The sequence below is a fragment of the Carya illinoinensis genome, chromosome 11, assembly GCF_018687715.1.
Source record: "Carya illinoinensis cultivar Pawnee chromosome 11, C.illinoinensisPawnee_v1, whole genome shotgun sequence".
Taxonomy (NCBI): domain Eukaryota; kingdom Viridiplantae; phylum Streptophyta; class Magnoliopsida; order Fagales; family Juglandaceae; genus Carya; species Carya illinoinensis.
The window spans coordinates 40,700,998-40,723,322 of record NC_056762.1 but is presented as its reverse complement, the minus strand read 5'-3'; the positions used below and the strand labels follow the sequence as shown (position 1 = coordinate 40,723,322).

At 34.1% G+C, this 22,325-nt stretch overlaps 2 protein-coding genes and 1 long non-coding RNA gene across 4 annotated transcripts; 2 read left to right on the top strand and 1 right to left on the bottom strand.

The window, feature by feature from the left end:
• Positions 1-419: 419 nt before the first annotated feature.
• Positions 420-3,084, top strand: LOC122280395 (ketol-acid reductoisomerase, chloroplastic-like). Its single transcript, XM_043091280.1, has 4 exons — positions 420-1,023; positions 1,516-1,608; positions 2,558-2,623; positions 2,719-3,084. Exons 1-4 carry the CDS (start codon positions 742-744, stop codon positions 2,887-2,889), a joined length of 612 nt encoding a protein of 203 aa, XP_042947214.1. The 5' UTR covers positions 420-741; the 3' UTR covers positions 2,890-3,084.
• A 1,570-nt stretch (positions 3,085-4,654) lies between these two features.
• LOC122280502 lies at positions 4,655-5,491 on the bottom strand. Its single transcript, XR_006229920.1, has 2 exons — positions 5,345-5,491; positions 4,655-5,174 (listed from the first exon to the last, which is right to left on the bottom strand). It is a non-coding gene; the product is annotated as an uncharacterized LOC122280502 (long non-coding RNA).
• Positions 5,492-9,137: 3,646 nt separating this feature from the next.
• Positions 9,138-13,845, top strand: LOC122280501 (homogentisate 1,2-dioxygenase-like). Of its 2 annotated transcripts, none has more exons than XM_043091420.1 (9): positions 9,138-9,578; positions 10,010-10,240; positions 11,229-11,308; positions 11,656-11,823; positions 11,957-12,132; positions 12,305-12,314; positions 12,477-12,631; positions 13,136-13,219; positions 13,352-13,845. In XM_043091420.1, exons 1-9 carry the CDS (start codon positions 9,367-9,369, stop codon positions 13,544-13,546), a joined length of 1,311 nt encoding a protein of 436 aa, XP_042947354.1. In that variant the 5' UTR covers positions 9,138-9,366; the 3' UTR covers positions 13,547-13,845. The 2 variants fall into 2 exon arrangements, with proteins under 2 accessions (XP_042947354.1, XP_042947353.1); XM_043091419.1 differs by having other exon boundaries at positions 12,305-12,374.
• The last annotated feature ends 8,480 nt before the right edge of the window (positions 13,846-22,325 follow it).

Sequence of the window (22,325 nt, the reverse complement as noted above, 5' to 3'; positions counted from 1 at the left end):
TAATCTTAAAACTCAAAATTTTTATCTAAAAATTCTCAGTGGCCAAACAGAATCTTAAATTCTTTTAAACGTAAGAGAATTTAAAAATAAAAATCACGTGACTACACAAATGAATAGTCCCCATAACCTATGCGGTGGTCAGCCAATCTCCAATGCCCATGAGGGTGGTATCTTGGGATGAGCATTGGCATTGGCTTCATGAAAAGCCAATGCAAATGCATAAATTGATGAATGTCTACGAAAAACCACTGCATTTGTCTCGGTAAATTTCAAATCTGAAGTTTTGACATACAGTAAATCTTCCGTTTCCTTCAACTTTGGAATGTGCATCTTTTACTTATTTTATTCATCATTTAATGTCCAACCGCCTGTTTTATTTTCCCCCTCTCTTCCTTCTCTCCTTTTTCCTCCCCGCGTTTTCTCTCCCCCGTGCCTCTCTTTTTCATTTCTAGCCATCGACGAAAACAAAATCTCTCGGATTCTTCACGTAGAACCGATTTCATCAGAGAAGAAGGGTGTGTATCTCTCGGATATTCACGCGAGCTTCATCTCCTTTCCAACCCGTATGTTTTCTCTCCCCCTTTCCCTCTTTCTATCGTTTTCAAGCTCTAACGCCGATCGGTAAATTCCTTCTATTCTTCAGCAGAAACATCTTCGCATACTCTGGGTTGGCTCAGATCAGATTCGTGGCTTCAGGTTGGTTGCTGTTTTTTTTCTCCTTCAACCTTAGCTCGTTCTTTTATGGCGGCGGCTACCTCTTCATTCTCTCTGGCTCTTTGTGAGCCTTCATCATTGTCGTCTTCTAAAACCCTTAAACCCGTCTCTAAAACCTTCAGTCTAGGTTTCGCGACGTCGGTTTCGAAGGGCCTGGGGGCTCTCAGAGCTAAAGCCCCTGGTTTTGTCGGCGCGTCTGCTCTCGGTGCCAAAATGGTTTCGATGCCGGCCATAAAGCCCCTGACCTCGCTTGATTTCGAGACCAATATCTTTAAGAAGGAGAAGGTCAACCTCGCTCGTCACGACGAGGTACATAGATTTCTCACTCTGTCTGTCTTGTTCTCAGGAAATATATGAGGGAAAGCGTGGGAAAGTTATAGCTAATGTTCGTTTTATTTTCCTGGATGAGTCAGGTGTGTACATTTCTCGTTGATTTGCGTAAATACTCGTGTTGATTTTCTCTCGTTCTTTCTGGGGAACCAAAATTTTTTTTGGAATTATTCATTTTCTTAGGGGAGATTACCATACTAATAGAAAAAAAGAGAACTCTTTGGGAGAAAATGTTCTTGACTTAATAAGATTGTTGGTCCGTTGGATGTATAGATAGAGTATGAGGGATGTAAATTAAAATTATAAAAACTCGATTCTGCTCTGCAGCAAAGACATCTACTTATATATGTGGCTGCGTGTGCATGAATGTATAGCATTCTCTGTTTTAATGGTGAATGATAGTTTTACTTTTATATATACGTAAAACAGAACGATGAATGATAATTTAGTGCTATATAATTGTTAATGCAGTATATTGTGACAGAAGGGAGGGATTTATTCCCTTTGCTGCCGGATGCATTCAAGGGGATTAAGCAGATTGGTTGTATTGGCTGGGGTTCCCAGGTAAATTAATTGAGCTCAATATTATATCTTGATCATTAGGCAATTACTTGAGTAGTTTTATGTGACTTGTTATAAATTTTGAGGAGGTATCACTTTTTTTATTGGAAAAGAGTGTATCTTATATCCATTGAGTGCACTTTTTTGTCCAAGTTGTACTTGCGCAAAAAATTAATTTCTACAAGAGATTTGAGTTGTTTACCTATTCTTATGATCAATAAAATCTTATTTCTCGATAAAAGAAAAATTGAGATGTCAGTGATGTGGGAATTAGTAGGTCTTTTCAAACTTCTCAGAGGTTTTTTGCTTATAAATGGCCATGGAGAAAATATTTCTCTCGGATAAGTAGTGTGGCATCTTGTTATTTTTAGTGCAAGTTGGTTAGAAGATAATTTGCAGTACTTGATTATCAATCACTACTGGCTACTTCTTTTTCTCTACTAAAGACTAAAGTTACAACATGCTAGCTGTCCTATAGAACGTGTCTCTTGCTTACTGCCATTGTTGTTTATTTTTTATTTATTTATTTTTATTTTTTTGATATCTGTGGGTGTTTGGGCTAGTTTGCATGCATCTCGACTGATCCTACAAAACCCTAGAATTAACTATCAAGTAAACCTCCAGTGGCCTGAGGGGACTCGAATTGGTGACCATTGGGGAGCAAATTCAAGGCCTGACCAACCCTTTATTTTTGCTTAACCTTGTAATTTACTTGCATACCCATGGGAACATGAATTTTGAACTCTTTACCCACCAGCACCACATGCTTATGAAGCTGGAGGTGCCATTTTGCCTAAAGGCCATTGGCACCTTCTCATGCTTGGATACTTTATTTCCTCCCTGTAAATTCATTACCTTCTCACCCTTGTTTTCTTGAATGAAATTTTGGACACAGTTTGGACATCTGTTCCCAGAAGGTGTGGATATACTAACCTCTGTTTCTTGTGTTTAGGGACCCTCTCAAGCCCAGAATTTAAGAGATTCTCTTGCCGAAGTGAAATCTGATATCGTGGTCAAGGTGGTTATTATTTTGTATGTTTTATTGTGTTTATTCACTCTAGGTGTTTATTCACTCTAGGATTTTACTCATCTGTGGTTTATTGCTTCTGACAGATTGGACTTAGGAAAGGTTCCCGTTCCTTTGCTGAAGCTCGCTCAGCTGGTTTCACTGAAGAGAATGGCACTCTAGGTGATATATGGGAAACTGTCTCAGGCAGTGATCTTGTGTTGCTATTGATATCTGACTCTGCACAGGCAGTGATATATGGGAATTTTAGAATCTGATTTGTAGAGATGTATGGGTGATATTAGTGATATTGTGTAGATAATATGAAGCTGGTTTTATTTGTAGAGATCCATACGAGATGTGTAGCTTTTAATCCACTGCCTCATATTTAATTACCAACATATTTAATTACCAACATTCAACATATTTTATCTTGGATGAACAAATTGTATATGTGTTTGTTGTTCCTTAAATTATTATATATTTGATTGTTAGGTAGAAGAAGGATTGGCAAAATGTGTTTGTTGGTAATTAGGTTGAGAAAAAAAATTAATTGGAAATCAATAATTTAAATATCAAATTAAATTATTAATGTATATATAGTAGGTTTAATTGTAAAATATGAAAAAAAAATATTATTAAAAATATAATATTATATTATTATTTTGATGAATCTAATGGCTAATCCAATGTGAGATTATGGATAGGAAGATTTAGAATTATGGAAAATTTGTACTTTTCATCAAAATTTGAAGATAGCTTTGATGAAGCCAATGTCAATGCTCTTGGGATAGCATTCTTGACTATGGCACGGTCGAACTCCTCGAACCAAAAGTTAAATTCATCATTTTGATTTAGTACGTTATTGCAACTAGGGTCGCACTACAGGCAGAGCTGGTAGCTTATCGCTAGTTATTTTAGTTTTTTTTTAACATGTATATTTTTAATAATTTTAAATATATTTTTTTTTAAATTTCATAACATCATTAAAAATATATTTACTTAATCACGAAGTAAATATAAAATTTAAAAAAAATTCCAGCGGGAGTTAGCAATGGTAGGACTTGCATTATTCTTGCAACTAAATATTTGGATATTAGTATACCATTCCAAGATAACTAATGTATATCATTATATATGTGTGTATATATAATAGATTAACGTTTATTAACTTAAAAACCAAAAAAAAAAAAAAACCATCACATAGATCTAATAGTAAGAATAATATTAATTCTTACATCATACAATCCCGTATTCTAATATAAATCCAAGTTTTATTAATAAAAAAATTCATCATTTGTTGAATTGTAAGTGGCTGGATTTGGTGACTAACAAGTTGTTTAGATTGAGAAACTATCTCATCTCATTTTATCTTATCATTTTAATTTTTTTAAATTTTCACACAAAATATAATAAACAATTCAATATTTTCAAATTTCAAAACAATAATAATATTAAAAAAATAAAATTCTAACAATATTTTAGATGAAATTAAATAAAATATTATTAAAATATTATTTTTTTAATATTATTATTGTAATAGAATTTGAAAAGATTGAATTGTGATTTAAAAAAGTTGAATTATTTATTATATTTTATGTAAAAATTTAAAAAAATTTTAATGATGAAATAAAATGGATTGAAAGTATTTTTCAACCAAAACGGATTTAAAAGAAAGAGTCAAGTGGAGAAAGATCATCAAAATGTACTAGACTTAAAAAAATGCCAATAATCTAATATTTGATACTGTTGAAATTACCAAATAAACTTAAAAAAATGCCATAATCTATTGAGAAATGATTTATGCAGTCGAAAAATACAGTCGGCATGCAGTCACTTTGAAAAAAATGAATTAATATGGAACCTATATGAAAAAAATAAATTTTTTTTTATTCATTCTGTACAATCATGAAAAAAAAAATATTTTTATAATTTTTTTTATTTATTCCATACAGCCGACTGCATACCAACTGTATTTACCGACTGCGTCTAGCAAACCCCCTAATCTAATATTTTGGACTAAAATTAGTATTCCAGTCAGAATAATGGAATTTGGTTCAAACACACCGAAATCTTGCCTGGAACATAACAGTTCTTCTACGTACCACCAGGACGGGTAACCGAGGGGGAAGCGGGCAAGCCACATCAGTTGAATAAAAAAAAAAAACGAAAAAAAAGAAACTAGACGAAATTAGACGAAATTAGAAAGAAAACATAAATTAGAAGTGGAAAGAGGAAGAAGCGTTCGTGGGTGTTGAGCTTCTTCGTCTGGGTCTTCCACAACTGAAAAGAAACAAAACTCAAAACTGACTGAAAGAGGAAGAGATGCAGCGGCATATTTGGTAGCTTCTTCATCTTCGTCTTCCATAGTTGAGAAGAAAGAGATATGGGTGTCCGGCGAAATGGGTGTCGTGCACACGAGTGTCTCCGTGGGCGAGTTGCTTCGTCTTCATCAATCTTTGTGTATTCGTCTTCATCTTTGTCTGGTTTGGCATCAATACCATCCAGCTGAACATTCATCTTCGTGGATGTAGTCGTACTGTTTTCCATAGCTCATTGAAGGCTGATGGAATAAAAAGGGACAATGGATCCAATAAATTAGTTCAATATTTTTGTTCCACATTTCTTGGTTGAGTTACGAGAGAGAATCATTGAAAGCTTGAGTATGTAGCTATATTGGAGAGATGGTTGAATTTGATAAAGTTTGAAAAATGGGAGGAAAGCTTGGTTTACCTGAGGTGATCTCCAATGACTTAGAAGAAGGCAATATTTGGCTGTTTTTGAAAGAGGATTCTGAAATCAGTATAGTTTCTACTACTAATCAGCATCTTAAATGTTCTCTAGTTTGGCAGGGTCAGAAATTTTGGTTTCCTTGGTTTTCTGAATGAAACCCTCCATTTCATTAATCCACAAAGGACATGGAGACGCACCGGTTACGCACGTCGATTGCATTCATCATTTTTGTATTAAACTACATCGTGTGATTAATTTATTTATATTTGCTTATGTTGATTGTTTTTCATCCCTGATTTCAGATCAGCAATTTCTATAACGGAGGCGGGTTGGCATATATGTCTGTTCCTGTGCAGAACATTCATGTCCCTATCATGATTCATAAATGTTTTCTCCAACTAAACCTAGATTTGCTAGAAGAGGGCAAAGGCAAACGGAAACTCGACTGCAATATTTACCCGCCAACTAGAGATGAAGGTTGACTTGAAGATTTGACAATGACTAAATGCCTAGTGAAAGGGTCCTCGCTCACACATAAGAATTTACTCTTAATATAATTCAATGTTTTAGATTCCATTTAAGTGATCATTCTAATTTAAGTACAGTAATTGAAATATTTCGATAGCAGTATATTTTAATATATCGTTTCAAAATTAACTATATATTATATATAAATATTTATGTGTCTATATAAACTAAGAACTAATAGAATAAATATATATGTGTAAGTGTGTATCATATATATGTATATATATATATGTGAAAAAATTAAAAATTTATAAAATGAATATACATAGAAAAAATCACAAACTTAAATAATTGAGATACAAAAACAAAGAAACAAAATAAAATAATAGAGAAATTATTAAAATTAATGATATTTAAAATATTTAAAAAAGTCAAAAATGGAATGGATCCTGAAATGCCAATTCTGGCCAAAATAGCTAAAATAAGCTAGAATTTATAACGGAATGAAACAATGAAATATAGTGTATCAGATATTAAATCGAAACTAAAAATTTTGAACGCAATAGTTGGAGCAAAACATAATTTAAAACTATGAGGTAACTCCTCGTACCATCACACCACATGATTCCATACGTTTTTCAACAAGAAGAAAAAATTTTTAAAAGAGAAATGATTTGTACAATTCTAAATAGATAACTTTTAGGTCATTCTTTTATAAAATAATATAAAAATATATATATTTATTTTTAATGATACCCATTTGTTATGAAAAAAATTATATAACATTTATCTATTTTACACTTGTATCTCAATTAAAAAGATGAAATCAAATGGGGCAAGATAATGGAGGTAATTCGCATGCCTAATATTATGATAAACAATAAACTTTAGATGAAATGGCCTGTCCTCCAAACGAAAGGGACTTGGTGGGTTGCTTTTTTCTATGGCATTGTTGTTACGGAAGTGTCTGTCTGTCCTAAACCCCTTTGGGATCATCGATAAGGCCAAACTGTATGTGATGATTAACATTGGACGACTCAACTACAAAATAAAAATAAAAATAAAAATAAAAATAAAAGATAATGATTTAGTTTCAAGTCTAGAAAAAATAAAAAAAGTTGTAATTATTAATTATTAATGATACAAATTCTCCTCTTGTCTATAAAATATGTATTTGCAAAAATTCTGATATCATAAAAGACGTGCACAACTGTATCTATATTTGGAATAATTTGTATTGTTTCATCTGATTCCAACGAATGGATAATGTGTTGTTACCCGACAAATTAAAAAAAAAAATTGATTTTTTTTCTCTTTTATTTTAAGAATACGAGGAAATACGAATGCACATTCTAGTTGCCAAATGTGTCATTATTAGAAAAGATTAGTAAAATAAACTATTTTAGTTACACAAAATTAAACTATTTTATTTAATATAATTATTATAATTTTTTAAAATTTTACATAAAATATAATAAATAATTTAATTTTTTTAAATTTTAAAATAAAATTAATATTAAAAAATTATATTATAATAATAATTTATTTAATTTTTAACAAACTATCTAATTTGAATTGAGTAATTAAACGATACAAATTACATTTTTCATATTTTTACAAATAATTATTAGCGGAATGTCACGTGACAATTCTCTAATTAACTTTTTAAGAGGTAATTGATAAATGTACTTAATTGTGAATATTTTAATTCCTACGAGCTCGCAAAACTTGAAAAATATGATATCAATTTGTATAAACATGAAGACTCAAATATTTATTAGCATTTAACCTTTTGTTTGGGTACAATTTGAATAGTAAATTAAAATGAGATAAATTAATTATGAAAGTTAAATAAAATATTTTTAAATAATATTTTTATTTTAATATTTAAAAAATTAAAATTATTTATTATATTTTATATAAAAATTATAATAATACGACGAGATAAAACAAATCGTGTTTTGTCATGCTTGGCTTGTTGTCAAGGCTATTGAAAGGCGTGCTACACAAAGCACAACGACAATGACTGTGTCAAGTCAAAGTGTTCAGAAAAATGAATTAATTTTTGTACTACTTTTTATATAAATATCACTGTATCAATAATTAGGTTGTAAACATTTTGTGAATTTTACGCAACTTCTTCCTATTTACATCTTTTTTATATATCATATTTTTTTATCAAGTATTTAATATAAGAATAATAAACAGAAAAATTGAATTAATTTAAGAAAAATAAACTCAAAAAAATATTAAAAATTTGAAAAATTAAAAAAAAAAGTAATGTGTAATTAAAAAGTTGTATAGTATTGCTCTTCTACAAAATTTACTTCTAAGAAATTGGCTATTTCTATTGATTAACACCAAAAAACTTTGGGAGCTATTGCTGGTAATCTTTTTTTACTCAATAATTAAAAAATTATTTGTTAATGATATTGTGATTTTTAAATATATATATATATAAATATTAAAAAAATACATGTAAAAAAAAAAAAAAAAAAGCATACCAACATAACTAATGATAACTCCCAACTCCCAATGGCCCAAATGGGAGCGATGGCTGCAGTGCCACCCATTCGGCACAGTGACTAAAAGGTGTCTTTTTCTTTTTCCTTTTCAGTTTTTGTTCCAAATGTTTCCTTTTACTTTTTAAGCATGTTTCACTTTCCAGTATGATTTCTTTTAGGCCTCTTAGGATATGCAGAGCATTGCAGTTCATTTCATTTTAATATCTTATGTCCAACATTACTTGATACTAAAATTTGGATAATAATTTGAGAGATTCTTAATCCCTTTCACCCATTTCCTAAACTATAATAACATTAGATAATTTTAACATTTCAAAACTATCTCAATAGGATATTGGGTATAAGTGACTCCGATCAATCATATCCACGTTCTCTAATAGTAAGCAATAAACTAGATAACAATCGAAGTTATTAAAGCTCAAATGATCACACATTTTGTTATAATACTAATTTATTAGTGAAAATAATATTTTTTTTCCTTGTTCTTAAAAGAGAAAATGAATTAAATAATAAATTAAAGATAAAATGATAATTTAATAATATTAGGCAATTTTTAAAAAATATATTTTGGGAAAGTAAAATGAATTTTTTTGAAAGAAAAAAAATAATAATTATACTTATCATCTTTACACATCATATATTATATCTTTTTTATTTTTTTATTATATTAAATATGTAGTGTATGAATGATAAATAAAATAATTTAATTAATTTAATAAGAATAAAATAAAATAAAAAATAATTTTAAAATATATAATATAAAATCACGAGTAGCATTGCTGAAACGCCATTCCATAGGCCAGAGGGGATGATGGATCCTCTCGAGTTCCCCATGGCGGACAGGATTTCGTTAACGAATTATATTAATTTACTATTCATGCACATGCTGTGAAAGAGAATTAGTTATATTCCTTGGCGGGCAATCTTGCCACGTAATCCCCGTCATCCTCTTTCGCTATTCTGTCATCGGTATTAATACCATCATCTCCATAATTCCTCTGGTCTGCCTTGTGCTTCGTAGGACTACACATGGATAGCAAACCGGTCAGCAAAACCGACAGCTCTGGTTTCCCCCAAGACCTTTCTTACCAATCTGGGTTTGGGAACCACTTGGCGTCAGAGGCTATCCCCGGAGCTCTGCCTGAGGGTCAAAACAGCCCGCTCATCTGCCCCTACGGCCTCTATGCCGAGCAGATATCTGGCACCTCCTTCACCTCCCCTCGCAAGCTCAACCTGCGCAGGTCCATATTTAGCGGCTTTCTTTCCTTTGTTTGAATATTAATCTCTCAAGATTAAAATTTACGGAGGACTTATAAAAAAAAACTCAACAAAGCTCTGGTGTCAAATAATTATTGCGGATTACTACGTGAATCCTTAACTATTCGATGTTGAAAGCAGTTTCTCGGCCAAAATCATCGCAATCGTGCCTTTTCGCATTTACTGTATCCATGTTCTTTTGGACTCGTTCTTTTATGAAATCAGCCGCTTGCATTGGTGCATTTATGGCAGCCTTGCATTATTTCTTGAGTTTGTAGTGTTAAAATTTTTATTTCTCGATCAGTTTCTTTTATTCAGTGTTTGTAGCTCTATCTTCTGTGATTCAGGTTGTGCTATGTATCTTTCATGGTTCTGCTTTTACATGTAATTTTTGTTTTCTTTTTCCCTTTGACAGTTGGCTATATCGTATCAAACCATCGGTTACCCACGAGCCATTTAAACCTCGTGCACCAGGTCATGGGAAGCTCGTGAGTGAATTTAACCAGTCCAACAGTTCTCTCACGCCGACTCAACTACGATGGAAGCCTGCAGATCTTCCCCATTCACCAACAGATTTTATTGATGGGCTATACACTGTATGCGGGGCTGGCAGCTCATTCCTACGGCATGGATTTGCTATTCACATGTAATCGGTATTCTATAGCCGGTATATTAGTTACAATTCAATTCACAGTTTGAGTTTCAGAATTTTGATTTGTTTGATATGTTATCTACAATTGATTCTCTTCTATTTTCTGATAGTCGAATGAGAATTAGGAGAAATCTAGCATTATTGACACTTCTCCAATTGGCATTAACCCACCCATTAGTGTTCTGAAAACCACTAAATTTACCTACACATGGTGAAGAGCACCAAGCTTAAACGAAGGTCCAAGTTTTGAAACAGAATTAAGAATTTTTTTCTTTTTGTAAAAAGAAAAAGAAAAAAAAAAGGGAAAAGGATCTAGTATTTACTTTGAGCTCTGTTTTATTTCCGGGAAACCATAATTGTCGAATGACCATAAATTTTACTTCGGGTTTCCATGTGTCGAAGCTTTCTTTGATTTTAATTTGGGGTTTTTTATTTTTCCAACTATCAAACAGCTGTCTTTTGATGGATTTAATGTAAAGGACCTTTAAAGTCTAGTTGTGATGTTACACCTAAGCTTGAACTGGTCTCACAAGCTAAACAAAATGAGATACTTATCTTAGGCGCCACTAGTCTGTATATCAGTATTGACTAAACTGTTGTAGACCAAAAGCATTTTCTTTTTGAGAAATGATATTGAGTGTGCAAATGCAGCAGTGCAATCTCTTTGAAAAAACTGAACAAATATGGACCCATACAAAAAAATACATTTTTTAATAGCGAATCCCACTCCTTTCCAAAAGGATCGTGCTGAACTTGCACACTTTATAACTGCATCTAGCATTATTCTTTCTTTTTTATGCATTATGCTTGTATGCCCGGTGGCAAGAAATGCTTACAAGCAGTTCGTCTATGTCATCAACACAACTTTAAGCTGCCTTCATTTAACTGTCTTTCATTCCCTTATGACCAGATTCGATGCAATTATTGTTGAAACTTTGCAGTTTATATATTCACCTTGATAACGAAGGAATTCGATCTGTAGGTACGCAGCCAACAAAACAATGGATAGCTGCGCCTTTTGCAATGCTGATGGTGACTTCTTAATAGTTCCACAAGAGGGAAGTAAGTGATTGTCACTATCTTGATACCTGCGCTTCCATTCTTGATGTCACTTTTCATTAAAGGAATTGTTTCTTTGGCTTATGACTATGGGATTTTTCTTTGTTTGGATATATATATATTCTCCATTACCCTGTTAGAAGGCCATCTTTCACTAAAGACTAGGGAGGAATGAAATTTATAGACGACCTTCTGTGAAACACATTTCCCTTAATTAAGGAGATGCATGGCAAATTATTGATTTTTGGACGAGGATGAGTGATGAGCTTTTTGTTTCTTTTTTTCACATGAATCACGTAACCATCATGCCTTCTTGCCTTGGAATTGAATACACCATGCTGACTGTGTAGGGCTATGGATCACTACCGAATGTGGGAAATTGCACGTTTCCCCTGGTGAAATTGCTGTTTTACCTCAAGGATTTCGTTTTGCTGTTGATCTACCTGATGGCCCGTCACGTGGTTATGTTGCTGAGGTTTTTGGTAACCATTTTCAACTTCCTGATCTTGGACTCATAGGTACCTAATCTCCTGTTTAGCTGTGGCCATTGTGTGGAAATCTTTGTAACTCTTATCATATACAGATTATATTACATAAATTACTTTTTTGAACATTTTCATTATGTGGAGGTCTTATTTTGATTAAATGTAGGTGCTAATGGTCTTGCTGCTCCAAGGGATTTTCTTGTTCCTATAGCCTGGTTTGAAGACGGTTCCTGTCCAGGCTATACCATTGTACAAAAGTTTGGCGGTGAACTGTTTACTGCGAGACAGGATTTCTCTCCATTCAATGTAGTTGCTTGGCATGGTAACTATTTTCCATACAAGGTGGGTGTCACTGGGAAAGAATTAATCCTTTCTACACATATGAAACAATGAGAACCGACAGCTTTTCTTTACTGTGTATAGTTGTTGTTGATAAGACACAAAGACTGAAAAATCACTTCTTAGTATGATTATGCGTGGACCTGATTTGAAGTAAAATGTTATTTACTTGCAGTACGATCTAGGTAAGTTCTGCCCTTACAATACCGTTTTAATTGATCATGGTGATCCATCGATAAACACAGGTATTCTTTATGGGGAAACCTTGATTTCCTTTCTTTCTTTTTTTCGTCCAATTATATCGTGTGTTTAATAATCTTGATTGGTATTTTCCAACTATAATGCAGTATTGACAGTGCCTACTGAAAAACCTGGTGTGGCGCTCCTCGATTTTGTCATTTTCCCTCCTCGATGGGTGGTTGCTGAGCATACATTCCGGCCTCCATATTACCATCGCAATTGTATGAGTGAATTCATGGGCCTCATTCACGGTGGCTATGAGGTAATAAATTTGACTTCTAACTGCTCAGCTCAGCATATTCGTATGTGTTGGTATTGATCTTTGAGTGAGATTAGTGAATGTAAAAGATAAGAAAAACCTTCATATGAATGGAAAAAGAGACTAGCTGCCTAGATTACATGGAATTGTGTTCTTTTTCTTATTCTCTCTAGTTGGGTGTTTCCTATTGTATACTTCCACTGTATTTTGGTTGCACCTCTCTACACTCTGAATCAGATTGGCTTACTTATGAAAAAAATGTAAAGCTTCTTTTCCAAATGCCATTGAAATTTAAAGCGAATAGCATCATTATACTAGGGCTGTGAAATCGCCACTTATGCCTATAGATGTTCTTGTAAAACCAGCAAATTTTAGGATCATGCTCATGTTGAGATGTGCCAGGGTAATAGATGGGAAGATCAACATGTTTGAGGAAGTGGAAACAGAAAATTCAGCTTTGTTCTTTGGTATGGCAGATAATAACTATTTACGTAATTTTGTTCTCAGGCAAAAGCTGATGGTTTCTTCCCAGGTGGTGCAAGCCTTCACAGCTGCATGAGTCCCCATGGTCCTGATACCAAGTCATATGAGGTATTCCTCTTTTAAAACCTCGAGTGAAGCTGACAGTGGAGCAATTCAAACTTTGTGGCTCAACTCTTGAGCCAGCAGCCCCTTCAAGGGTCAAGGAAGTTCTAACCTCACATCCATCTATGTGATGCACAGGGAACCATTGCACGCGGAAATGAGGCAGGGCCGTGTAGAATTGCTGATACCATGGCTTTTATGTTCGAATCCAGTCTCATCCCCCGCATCTGCCCATGGGCTCTCGACTCACCTTTCATGGATCCTGACTATTACCAGTGTTGGCTTGGACTGAGATCCCATTTTAAACCTGGATCATCGAGACACAAATCATGATAGGGAATGGACACGATGACATTTAAATTCCATCCTTTCGTGGTGCTTGATATTACACTATGGACATTACCAAGCTAAAGGCAAAAATATATATTTCCATCCAGAATGTACATATATAATTAATATACAACACAATTAAAAATTATAATAATAATAGGAAGTGTGAGAGGATTGAGTGCATGTCTGTCTGTCTGTCTTGTGGTGCTGCTTGTCGTGTCTTTGTATAATAATCTCGTGATTGTGCAAACTATTACATTTGCTGTTTATAAATATGATTGTCATAATATTTACTTATTAAATATTTGTTTTCTTAAGCTATTTATACTCTATTTGGATCCTTAAGTACTGTTTGTTTTACAGCAAAAGTTAGGGAATTCAAGGACTTTCCTAAGCCTTTTTTTCTTCGTAATTGCAAGATGGGAACATGTTAAGGTACATCAACACACACACACACATATTTGATGGATCGGTATCCACTCGATAGATAAAACTATACAAAAGAAAACGACATCGTATAACTTGGGCCCCGCGGGCATCAAAATTGTGAGAGGAAGCCGGCTGATCTGCACCATTTTTATCAGTACGGTACAACTAGGCAAGTTAGTATAATATGGATTTGGATTCCATTTGCAATTAATTAAAAGGATTTATTCTTTTCAATTGTGTGTACAATTCAAAATAAAAATATATAATATGGGAACCGTTATAAAACTTTCGAAAGGAGAGAGAAAGAGATAGAACTCAGAGAGGTTATGAAATTTATGAATTTTTTAAAGGATTCAACGATATATATAGGAGTACAAATGGGACTATGCTTTTGACGACTAGCACTATGCATTCTCACTATGCTAGCACTATGCACTATGCATTTGACGGCTAGCTCACTATACTAGTACTATGCACTGTGTATTTGACAGCTAGCTCACTATGCTAGTACTATGCATTGTGCATTTGACGGCTGGCTTAAGGTGGTCATACAATTTATTTTACAATAATGTTATTTTACAACACTCCCTCTTTGGATGACCACATATAATGAATATGCCTTGTTAAAACCTTGCCAAGGAAAAACCCTGTGGGAAAAAAATCAATGGCGAAGGAAAAAGAGTACAATATTCATGTGTACCGTAAAATGCTTTAAGATTGCCTCATTAAAACCTTGCAAAGGAAAACCCAGTGGGATAAAACTTTAGCGAAGGAAAAAGAGTACAATCAGCATAAGTCTTCAAGACATTACTCCCCCTGAAAAGTGCATGATAAAAGGTCTTCAAGTCTCCGTATTCCAATGTTCTGCACAATCTTCTTAAATGTTGCAGTTGTTAATGCTTTTATGAATAAATCTGCCAGATTATCACTTGATCGTATCTGCTTGACTTTAATTTCACCTTTTTCTTGAAATTCATGAGTATAAAAGAATTTAGGTGAAATATGTTTGGTTCTAGCACCTTTGATATATCCTCCTCTAATTTGAGTAATACAAGCAGCATTATCTTCGTATAAAGTTGTTGGACTATCATTAATCACTGGAAGACCACACTTTTCTTGAATATGTTGGATCATTGATCTTGGCCAAATGCATTCTCGACTTGTTTCATGAATTGCAATGGTCTCTGAGTGATTTGAAGAGGTAGCAGATAGTGTTTGTTTGACAGATCTCCATGATATAGCAGAATTTCCATAAGTAAATACATATCCAGTTTGAGATCTACCTCTGTGTGGATCTGAAAGATAACCTGCATCTGCATATCCAACTAATTGTGGACTTGAACCATGTTGATAAAATAATACCATATCAACCGTACCTCGAAGGTATCGAATGATATGTTTAATGCCATTCCAATGTCTTCGAGTTGGTGCGGAACTATATCTTGCAAGTAAATTAACTGAAAATGCAATATCAGGCAGAGTGCAATTTGCAAGATACATCAGGGCTCCAATTGCACTGAGATAAAGTATTTCAGGACCGAGAATTTCTTCATTGTCTTCACAAGGACGAAATGGATCCTTCTGCACATCAAGTGATCGGACAACCATTGGAGTACTCAGGGGATGAGTTTTGTCCATGTAAAAGTGTTTCAAGATTTTCTCTGTATAATTTAACTTATGAATGAGAATTCCATTTGGCAAATGCTCGAGCTGCAGGCCGAGACAAAATTTCATTTTGCCAAGATCTTTCATTTCAAATTCATTTTTTAAATATGTAGCGGTTCTTCTGATCTCTTCAGGAGTTCCAACAAGATTTAGATCATCAACATAAACCGCAATAATAACAAATCCGGAGTCTGATTTCTTAATAAAAACACATGAGCATATTGGATTATTCTCAAATCCTTCTTTCAATAGATATTCGCTAAGGCGTTATACCACATGCGTCCGGATTGCTTTAACCCATATAAAGATCTTTGAAGTTTAATAGAATACATACTTCTGGATGTACTCAGATTAGAAGCTTTAGGCATTTTATATCCTTTAGGGATTTTCATATATATGTCATGATCTAATGATCCATATAAATATGCAGTGACCACATCCATCAACTGCATATCCAATCTTTTTATAACTGTCAAACTGATCAAATATCTGAATGTGATTGCATCAACAACAGGAGAGTATGTTTCCTCATAATCAATCCCCGTTTTTTGCAAGAAACCTTGTGCAACAAGTCGTGATTTATATCGCACAATTTTATTGCTTTCATTATGCTTACGTATAAATACCCATTTATATCTAACGGGCATTACACCCTTTGGTATTTGTATAATTGGTCCAAAGACCTCTCGCTTTGCTAGCGAGTTTAATTCAGATTCAATAGCTGATTTCCATTTTGGCCAGTCATTTCTACGTCGACATTCTTCTACAGTTTTTGGCTCAATTTTTTCATTACTTCTGGTAATGTCAAGAGCCATTTTATATGAAAATATGTTGTCAACAATAGTTTTATTTCTATTCAAAATTTCTCCTGTACTCATGAAATGTATCGAGATCTCGTTATTTTCAGGTACCTGTCCCTCTTCAAGGGAAGATATTTCATGAAATACCTCTTCAAGAGGTTCTTTCTCAGGAGATTTACTCTCTTCAGGAGCATCAATGACTTTTATGGCCTATGTTGGTATGGACTCTTCAGGAGTACCAAATTTATTTTGTATTTTCCTCTTCCGAGGAATTTTGTCCTTAGCACCAATAGGCCGTCCACGCTTCAGGCGTATCTTAGACTCGCCTATTGCTATTTTGGCAACTTGTCCTTCAGGGACTGCAATCCTTGCTGGAACATTAACAGCAGGAATATATGATTTTACCACACCTTTAGTGTCAGTAAATACATCCGGTAATTAGTTTGCAACACTTTGCAAACGAATAATCTTTTGAACCTCTAGATTACATTCTTTTGTACGATGATCAAATTGGGAAAGCGCTTTATTTTCCCAAGTAATTTCTTGCCGTGCTTCAGGCACCGACTTCTCATTACCCAATGTTGGAAAAATGGATTCGTCAAAATGACAATCCTCAAAACGTGTCTTAAACATATCCCCTGTAAGAGGCTCAAGGTATCTGATAATAGATGGAGAATCAAACCCAACATATATCCCAAGTCTACGTTGATGGCCCATCTTTGTACGTTGTAGAGGTGCAATTGGAACATATATAGTACATCCAAAAATACGAAGATGAGAAATATTTGGTTGTTGACCAAATGCAAGCTGTAATGGTGAATATTTGTGATATGATGATGGCCTAACTCGAATTAATGATGCTGCATGAATTATAGCATGTCCCCAAGCAGAAATAGGAATATTTGATTTCATGAGTAAAGGTCTAGCAATTAGCTGAAACCTTTTAATCAATGATTCGGCTAAACCATTTTGAGTGTGTGTGTGGGCAACTGGATGTTCAACATCTATTCCTATTGACATGCAATAATTACCAAAAACTTGAGATGTAAATTCTCCTGCATTGTCCAATCGAATAGTTTTAATTGGATAATCAGGAAATTGTGCTCGTAGCTTAATTATTTGTGCAAGAAGTTTAGCAAATGTAACATTTCTAGTGGAAAGTAGACAAACATGTGACCATCGACTTGATGCATCAATTAAAACCATAAAATATCTGAACGGTCCACTTGATGGTTGAATAGGCCCACATATATCCCCATGAATCATTTGTAAAAAAAATGGAGATTCAAAAACAACCTTTGAGATAGATGGTTTGATAATCAATTTACCTTGAGAACATGCAGAGTATGGATATTCATTAGGTAAGATAATCTTCTGATTCTTTAGGGGATGCCCATACGAATTATCAATTATTCGTCTCATCATTATTGATCCCGGATGTCTAAGGCGATCATGCCAAGTCATAAATATTTTGGGATCAATGCATTTCTGGTGCATTACAACATATGATTCAATTGTTCTCATTTATGTATAATACAATCCAGATAAGAGGGCAGACAGTTTTCCTAATACGAGTTTCTGGCTCGAAATTATTTTAGTAATGAGAAGATGCTCTTTATCATCTTCGTTAATGGTTTCAATATGACAACCATTACGACGTATATCTTTAAAACTCAATAAATTTCTTCTGAATTGTGAAGAAAATAGAGTATCATCAATACAAAATTTGGTGCCATTAGGCAACACAATATAAGCTCTTCCGAAGCCTTCAATTAGATTCGATGAACCAGAAATGGTATGAACATAGGCTTTACTCAATGTTAGATTTTGAAAATATTTTTTATCCTTAAGAATTGTGTAAGTTGTAGCACTGTCAGCCAGACATACATCTCTATTATTCATCTTAGAGATAGAAAGTTCATCAATAAGACTCATGATTCTACAAAATATATAAAACTTTCATTATTACAAAACATTGCAGAATATAAAAATATTTTACAATAATATAAAGTAAATACATTAATTAAAAAAGAACACTTCCATGATCAACTCTACCACTAGAATCCTCAAAGAAATCAGAAACATCAAGGCTTGTAATATCTTCTCCATCTATAGAATTTAAAGCATATGATGGTTCAGCAAAATTTGTTTCAAATTTCTTTATTTTTTCTTTTATAGAAGATTGGTATAAGTTAACCAAGTGCTTAGCTGTACGACAGGTACGAGCCCAATGTCCAGTCATACCACATCTATGGCATCCATCTTCATATTTCTTTAAAAATTTGTTTTGAGGACCTTTGCCCTTTTCTGAGTTGAACCACTGAACCACTTCTGGTGGTACGGTGTATATCTATTATTATCCCTTTTAGTGTTGTCACTTTTAGGACCTCCACTTCTATAATTTTTCTTACCACGTTCACGCCCTCTTTTTCTTTGAAAAGATGCACCATTCGCTTCTGGGAATGATGTAAATCTAGTATCATTCACTTCAGAGAATGATATAGAACCAGTAGGACGTGACTGGTGATTTCTTAACAAAAGCTCATTATTTTGCTCAGCTAATAGAAGACAAGATATAAGTTCAGAATATTTTTTGAACTTTTGCTCTCGATACTGCTGCTGCAGGAGTACATTCGAGGCATGAAAAGTAGTATATGTCTTCTCTAATAAGTCATCATCAGTGACTTTTTCACCACATAATTTCAATAGCGAGTTAATTTTAAAGAGTGCAGAGTTATACTCACTAACACTCTTGAAATCTTGCAACATCAGATGCATCCAATCATGACGAGCTTTTGGGAGGATTACAGTTTTCTGGTGTTCATATCTCTCCCTTAAATCATTCCACAAAATAAATGGATCTTTCACCGTTAGATACTCAGTTTTTAATTCTTCATGAAGATGGTGCCGAAGGAAAATCATTGCCTTAGCATGGTCCTGCAGGGACCCTTGATTTCCTTCTTTAATTGTATCTCCCAGGTTCATCGCATCCAGATGGATCTCAGCATCAAGGATCCAAGATAAATAATTTTTTTCAGAAATGTCAAGAGCAACGAATTCCAATTTTGTAAGATTTGACATTTTCTACATATATAAATCAGGAACATAAGTATGTTTAATATTTCATATTCATTTTGAAAACTATAAAAATATATTGAAAAACTTACTTGAAGTAGAGGACTACTAGCTTCAAAATCGTCAGAACTTTCGTGCTGATAACGTGTTATAAAACTTTCGAAAGGAGAGAGAAAGATATAGAACTCAGAGAGGTTATGAAACTTATGAATTTCTTAAAGGATTCAACGATATATATAGGAGTACAAAGGGGACTATGCTTTTGACGACTAGCACTATGCATTCTCACTATGCTAGCACTATACACTATGCATTTGACGGCTAGCTCACTATGCTAGTACTATGCACTGTGCATTTGACGGCTAGCTCACTATGCTAGTACTATGCACTGTGCATTTGAAGGCTGACTCAAGGTGGTCATACAATTTATTTTACAACAATATTATTTTATAACAGGAACCTCATAATCTTTAAAGCTAGAGTTTACACTGTTTATAAACAATATTTAATATTATGAGGTTACATGTTGTGTCTATATATCTCTCTTAATTATAGAAAAACTTTTATGAATATGAAAGAGAATTTAGAATATGAATATATTGAACACCAAAAGAACACCAAAAGTGACAATTTGGTTTTCCCAAATATTCTTTCTAGTCAATATCAACCATAAATTCAAGAGTTGGGAAAACCTCTCCTACACATTGTCGTTCTCTTTAGAAAGAAAAAAAAAAGAAAAAAACCCCTTCCTTTAACATATACGCTGTCCTCATTATGCTTGAAATCATATACTAAAATCACATTCTCAAATCTCGAGACCTTCACTAAATTTTGTAGTATGATAATGTTAATGGCGTGTTTCGTAATCTGAGCAACTCCACATAAGTCTAACTTGGTGATCTACAACTTAAGAAAAAATGAAAGCTTCAAGGTGGTGAGGGAACCTTTGATGTGAAAGCTTCAAGGTGGTGAGGGAACCTTTGATGCTAAAGTCAGTGTATAAAGAACAACCCCCCAACCAAAAAAAGAAAAAAATTGAGGAATGAGATATTTATACTTGGCTTGGGCTCTTAGGGGAGATCGTGGGGGTGTCAGTCTATACTTAGGTCAAGTTTCGCTGTCAACCCCTATAAGTAGGACTGTTCATCCGACCCAACCCGAACCGAAAAGTTCAAATTCCGAATCGACCCGATTAAATGATTGCAATTTATATCGATAAGCCGAATACCCGTTTGACCGAATTGATTTCAATTCTAGGAAAAGCGGGTTTCCGACCCGACCCCTTTTTATTTTCATATTTTAAATACGCCTTTGTGATAACAGTGTAGACTGCAGTTAATGACTCGACAATTCATCTACTTTTTTGTTTTTTTGTCATTTTCTTCATTTTATATGGCCTAACATGCAGACTAGTCTAGTACTTCAATTTACTTTAAGTCACGTCGTTGTTAATGCAAGTCATCTTTATTTTTTATTTTTTATCATCTTTTTCATTTTATATTTGTTTTCCCTTTCAAGTGGGCTATCAGAATGTTCAAGAAGATCTTTTGAAGATCAAGTTTCGGAGAACAAGATCTGAAACCAGATAAAGCAGATAAAACCAGATAAAGCCTAAAATATTGTTTACTTCTATTTTCTTCATCGTCATTGATAATTGCTTCATCATCTTTGAGTTAGCAGAGAAATCTTGGAATAACTTCTGTCTTGGAGTCGGTGTTTTCCTTCTGTGATCACCTTGGGCCGGTGCTTTTTTCACCTTGGTTTCTCCTGTGGCATTTTATTTGGATAAATACCATGGTTGCCTCCCTTGTCAGATTGTGGTCCTCCTTAAATGGAGTGGAAATGGCAGCAATTGATGAATCACAGGCTTTAAGAGTTCTTTATTGTGTTGGAATTCATTGATGCCAACTCTTGCTTTGATAATTTCATTCTCCAGCTTCTCTCATTTCTCATTTTCTGTTCCATCTGCACATAAATTTTTTTCTTTGGAAATCAGTTTGTTCTGCACTCTCACGTCCTTCTCTGGTGTTTTGGGTGCAAACTTCAAAATCTTATTACATGAATTTGTATTAGACATTGTCTTTTACATCCATAATTTTTCGTTGCCTTCGTTTTCCTTCAAAATATTTTCTTTGCTTACCAAGTACAATACATGAAAAATTCCAGAGAACAAAAGCCCAGAGAAAGAAGACGGGCAAAAAAACGGAAATCGGTTAATAACCCGATTCCGAACCTTTTGACTGGAACGGTTACGGAAGATTCTGAATTCCAAATTCTGCTTTCCAGGTCGGTTGATTTGTGTCAGTTTGGATCGAAATTTTCGGCTGAGTTCGATTACCGGTTATTTTGTTCACCCCTACCTACAAGGCAACAGTATAGTAGGACATGGTTGTGGCAACCACTAGCACCTAGGAAGCATGTCGTAGCGTGCCTGCCCTTGGGGAGCATTGAATATAGTGTGTCTTCGATCAGGCGCACCCACTCCTGGACGTGCTTAGTCGTCATGGCTTTGAGGTAGGGACTGTTCTTATCCTTGCTTGCAGAGACTTGTAAGTCAGTAGGAGTATCAGGCGATTCTCGATTAGCATGTTTTGTCCAACTGCCTCTACTTTTGGACTTCCTGGGTAGGCTTGAGCCAGTCCGTCCTTTGCTCTCAGGCCCTAAGTCTTTATGAGCTCTGTGGACCAAGTCCGTTTAACTTGATCCAGCCCTGGGAATAAACCTCCTCACAGATGGAATGTACTAGTAGTGTTGTTTACCACGTTAAGACGCCAATAAGATCACATTCTTTTGACCTTCACTACTACTGATCT

Excerpts from the sequence above, each read along its gene's own strand:
- LOC122280395 (XM_043091280.1), top strand. The coding sequence starts at position 742 with ATGGCGGCGGCTACCTCTTCATTCTCTCTGGCTCTTTGTGAGCCTTCA. Across the intron at positions 1,609-2,557 it reads GTATTGGCTGGGGTTCCCAG|GGACCCTCTCAAGCCCAGAA; the intron begins GTAAATTAATTG and ends TCTTGTGTTTAG. Across the intron at positions 2,624-2,718 it reads AATCTGATATCGTGGTCAAG|ATTGGACTTAGGAAAGGTTC; the intron begins GTGGTTATTATT and ends TGCTTCTGACAG.
- LOC122280501 (XM_043091419.1), top strand. The coding sequence starts at position 9,367 with ATGGATAGCAAACCGGTCAGCAAAACCGACAGCTCTGGTTTCCCCCAA. Across the intron at positions 10,241-11,228 it reads CATGGATTTGCTATTCACAT|GTACGCAGCCAACAAAACAA; the intron begins GTAATCGGTATT and ends TTCGATCTGTAG. Across the intron at positions 12,133-12,304 it reads GTAACTATTTTCCATACAAG|TACGATCTAGGTAAGTTCTG; the intron begins GTGGGTGTCACT and ends ATTTACTTGCAG.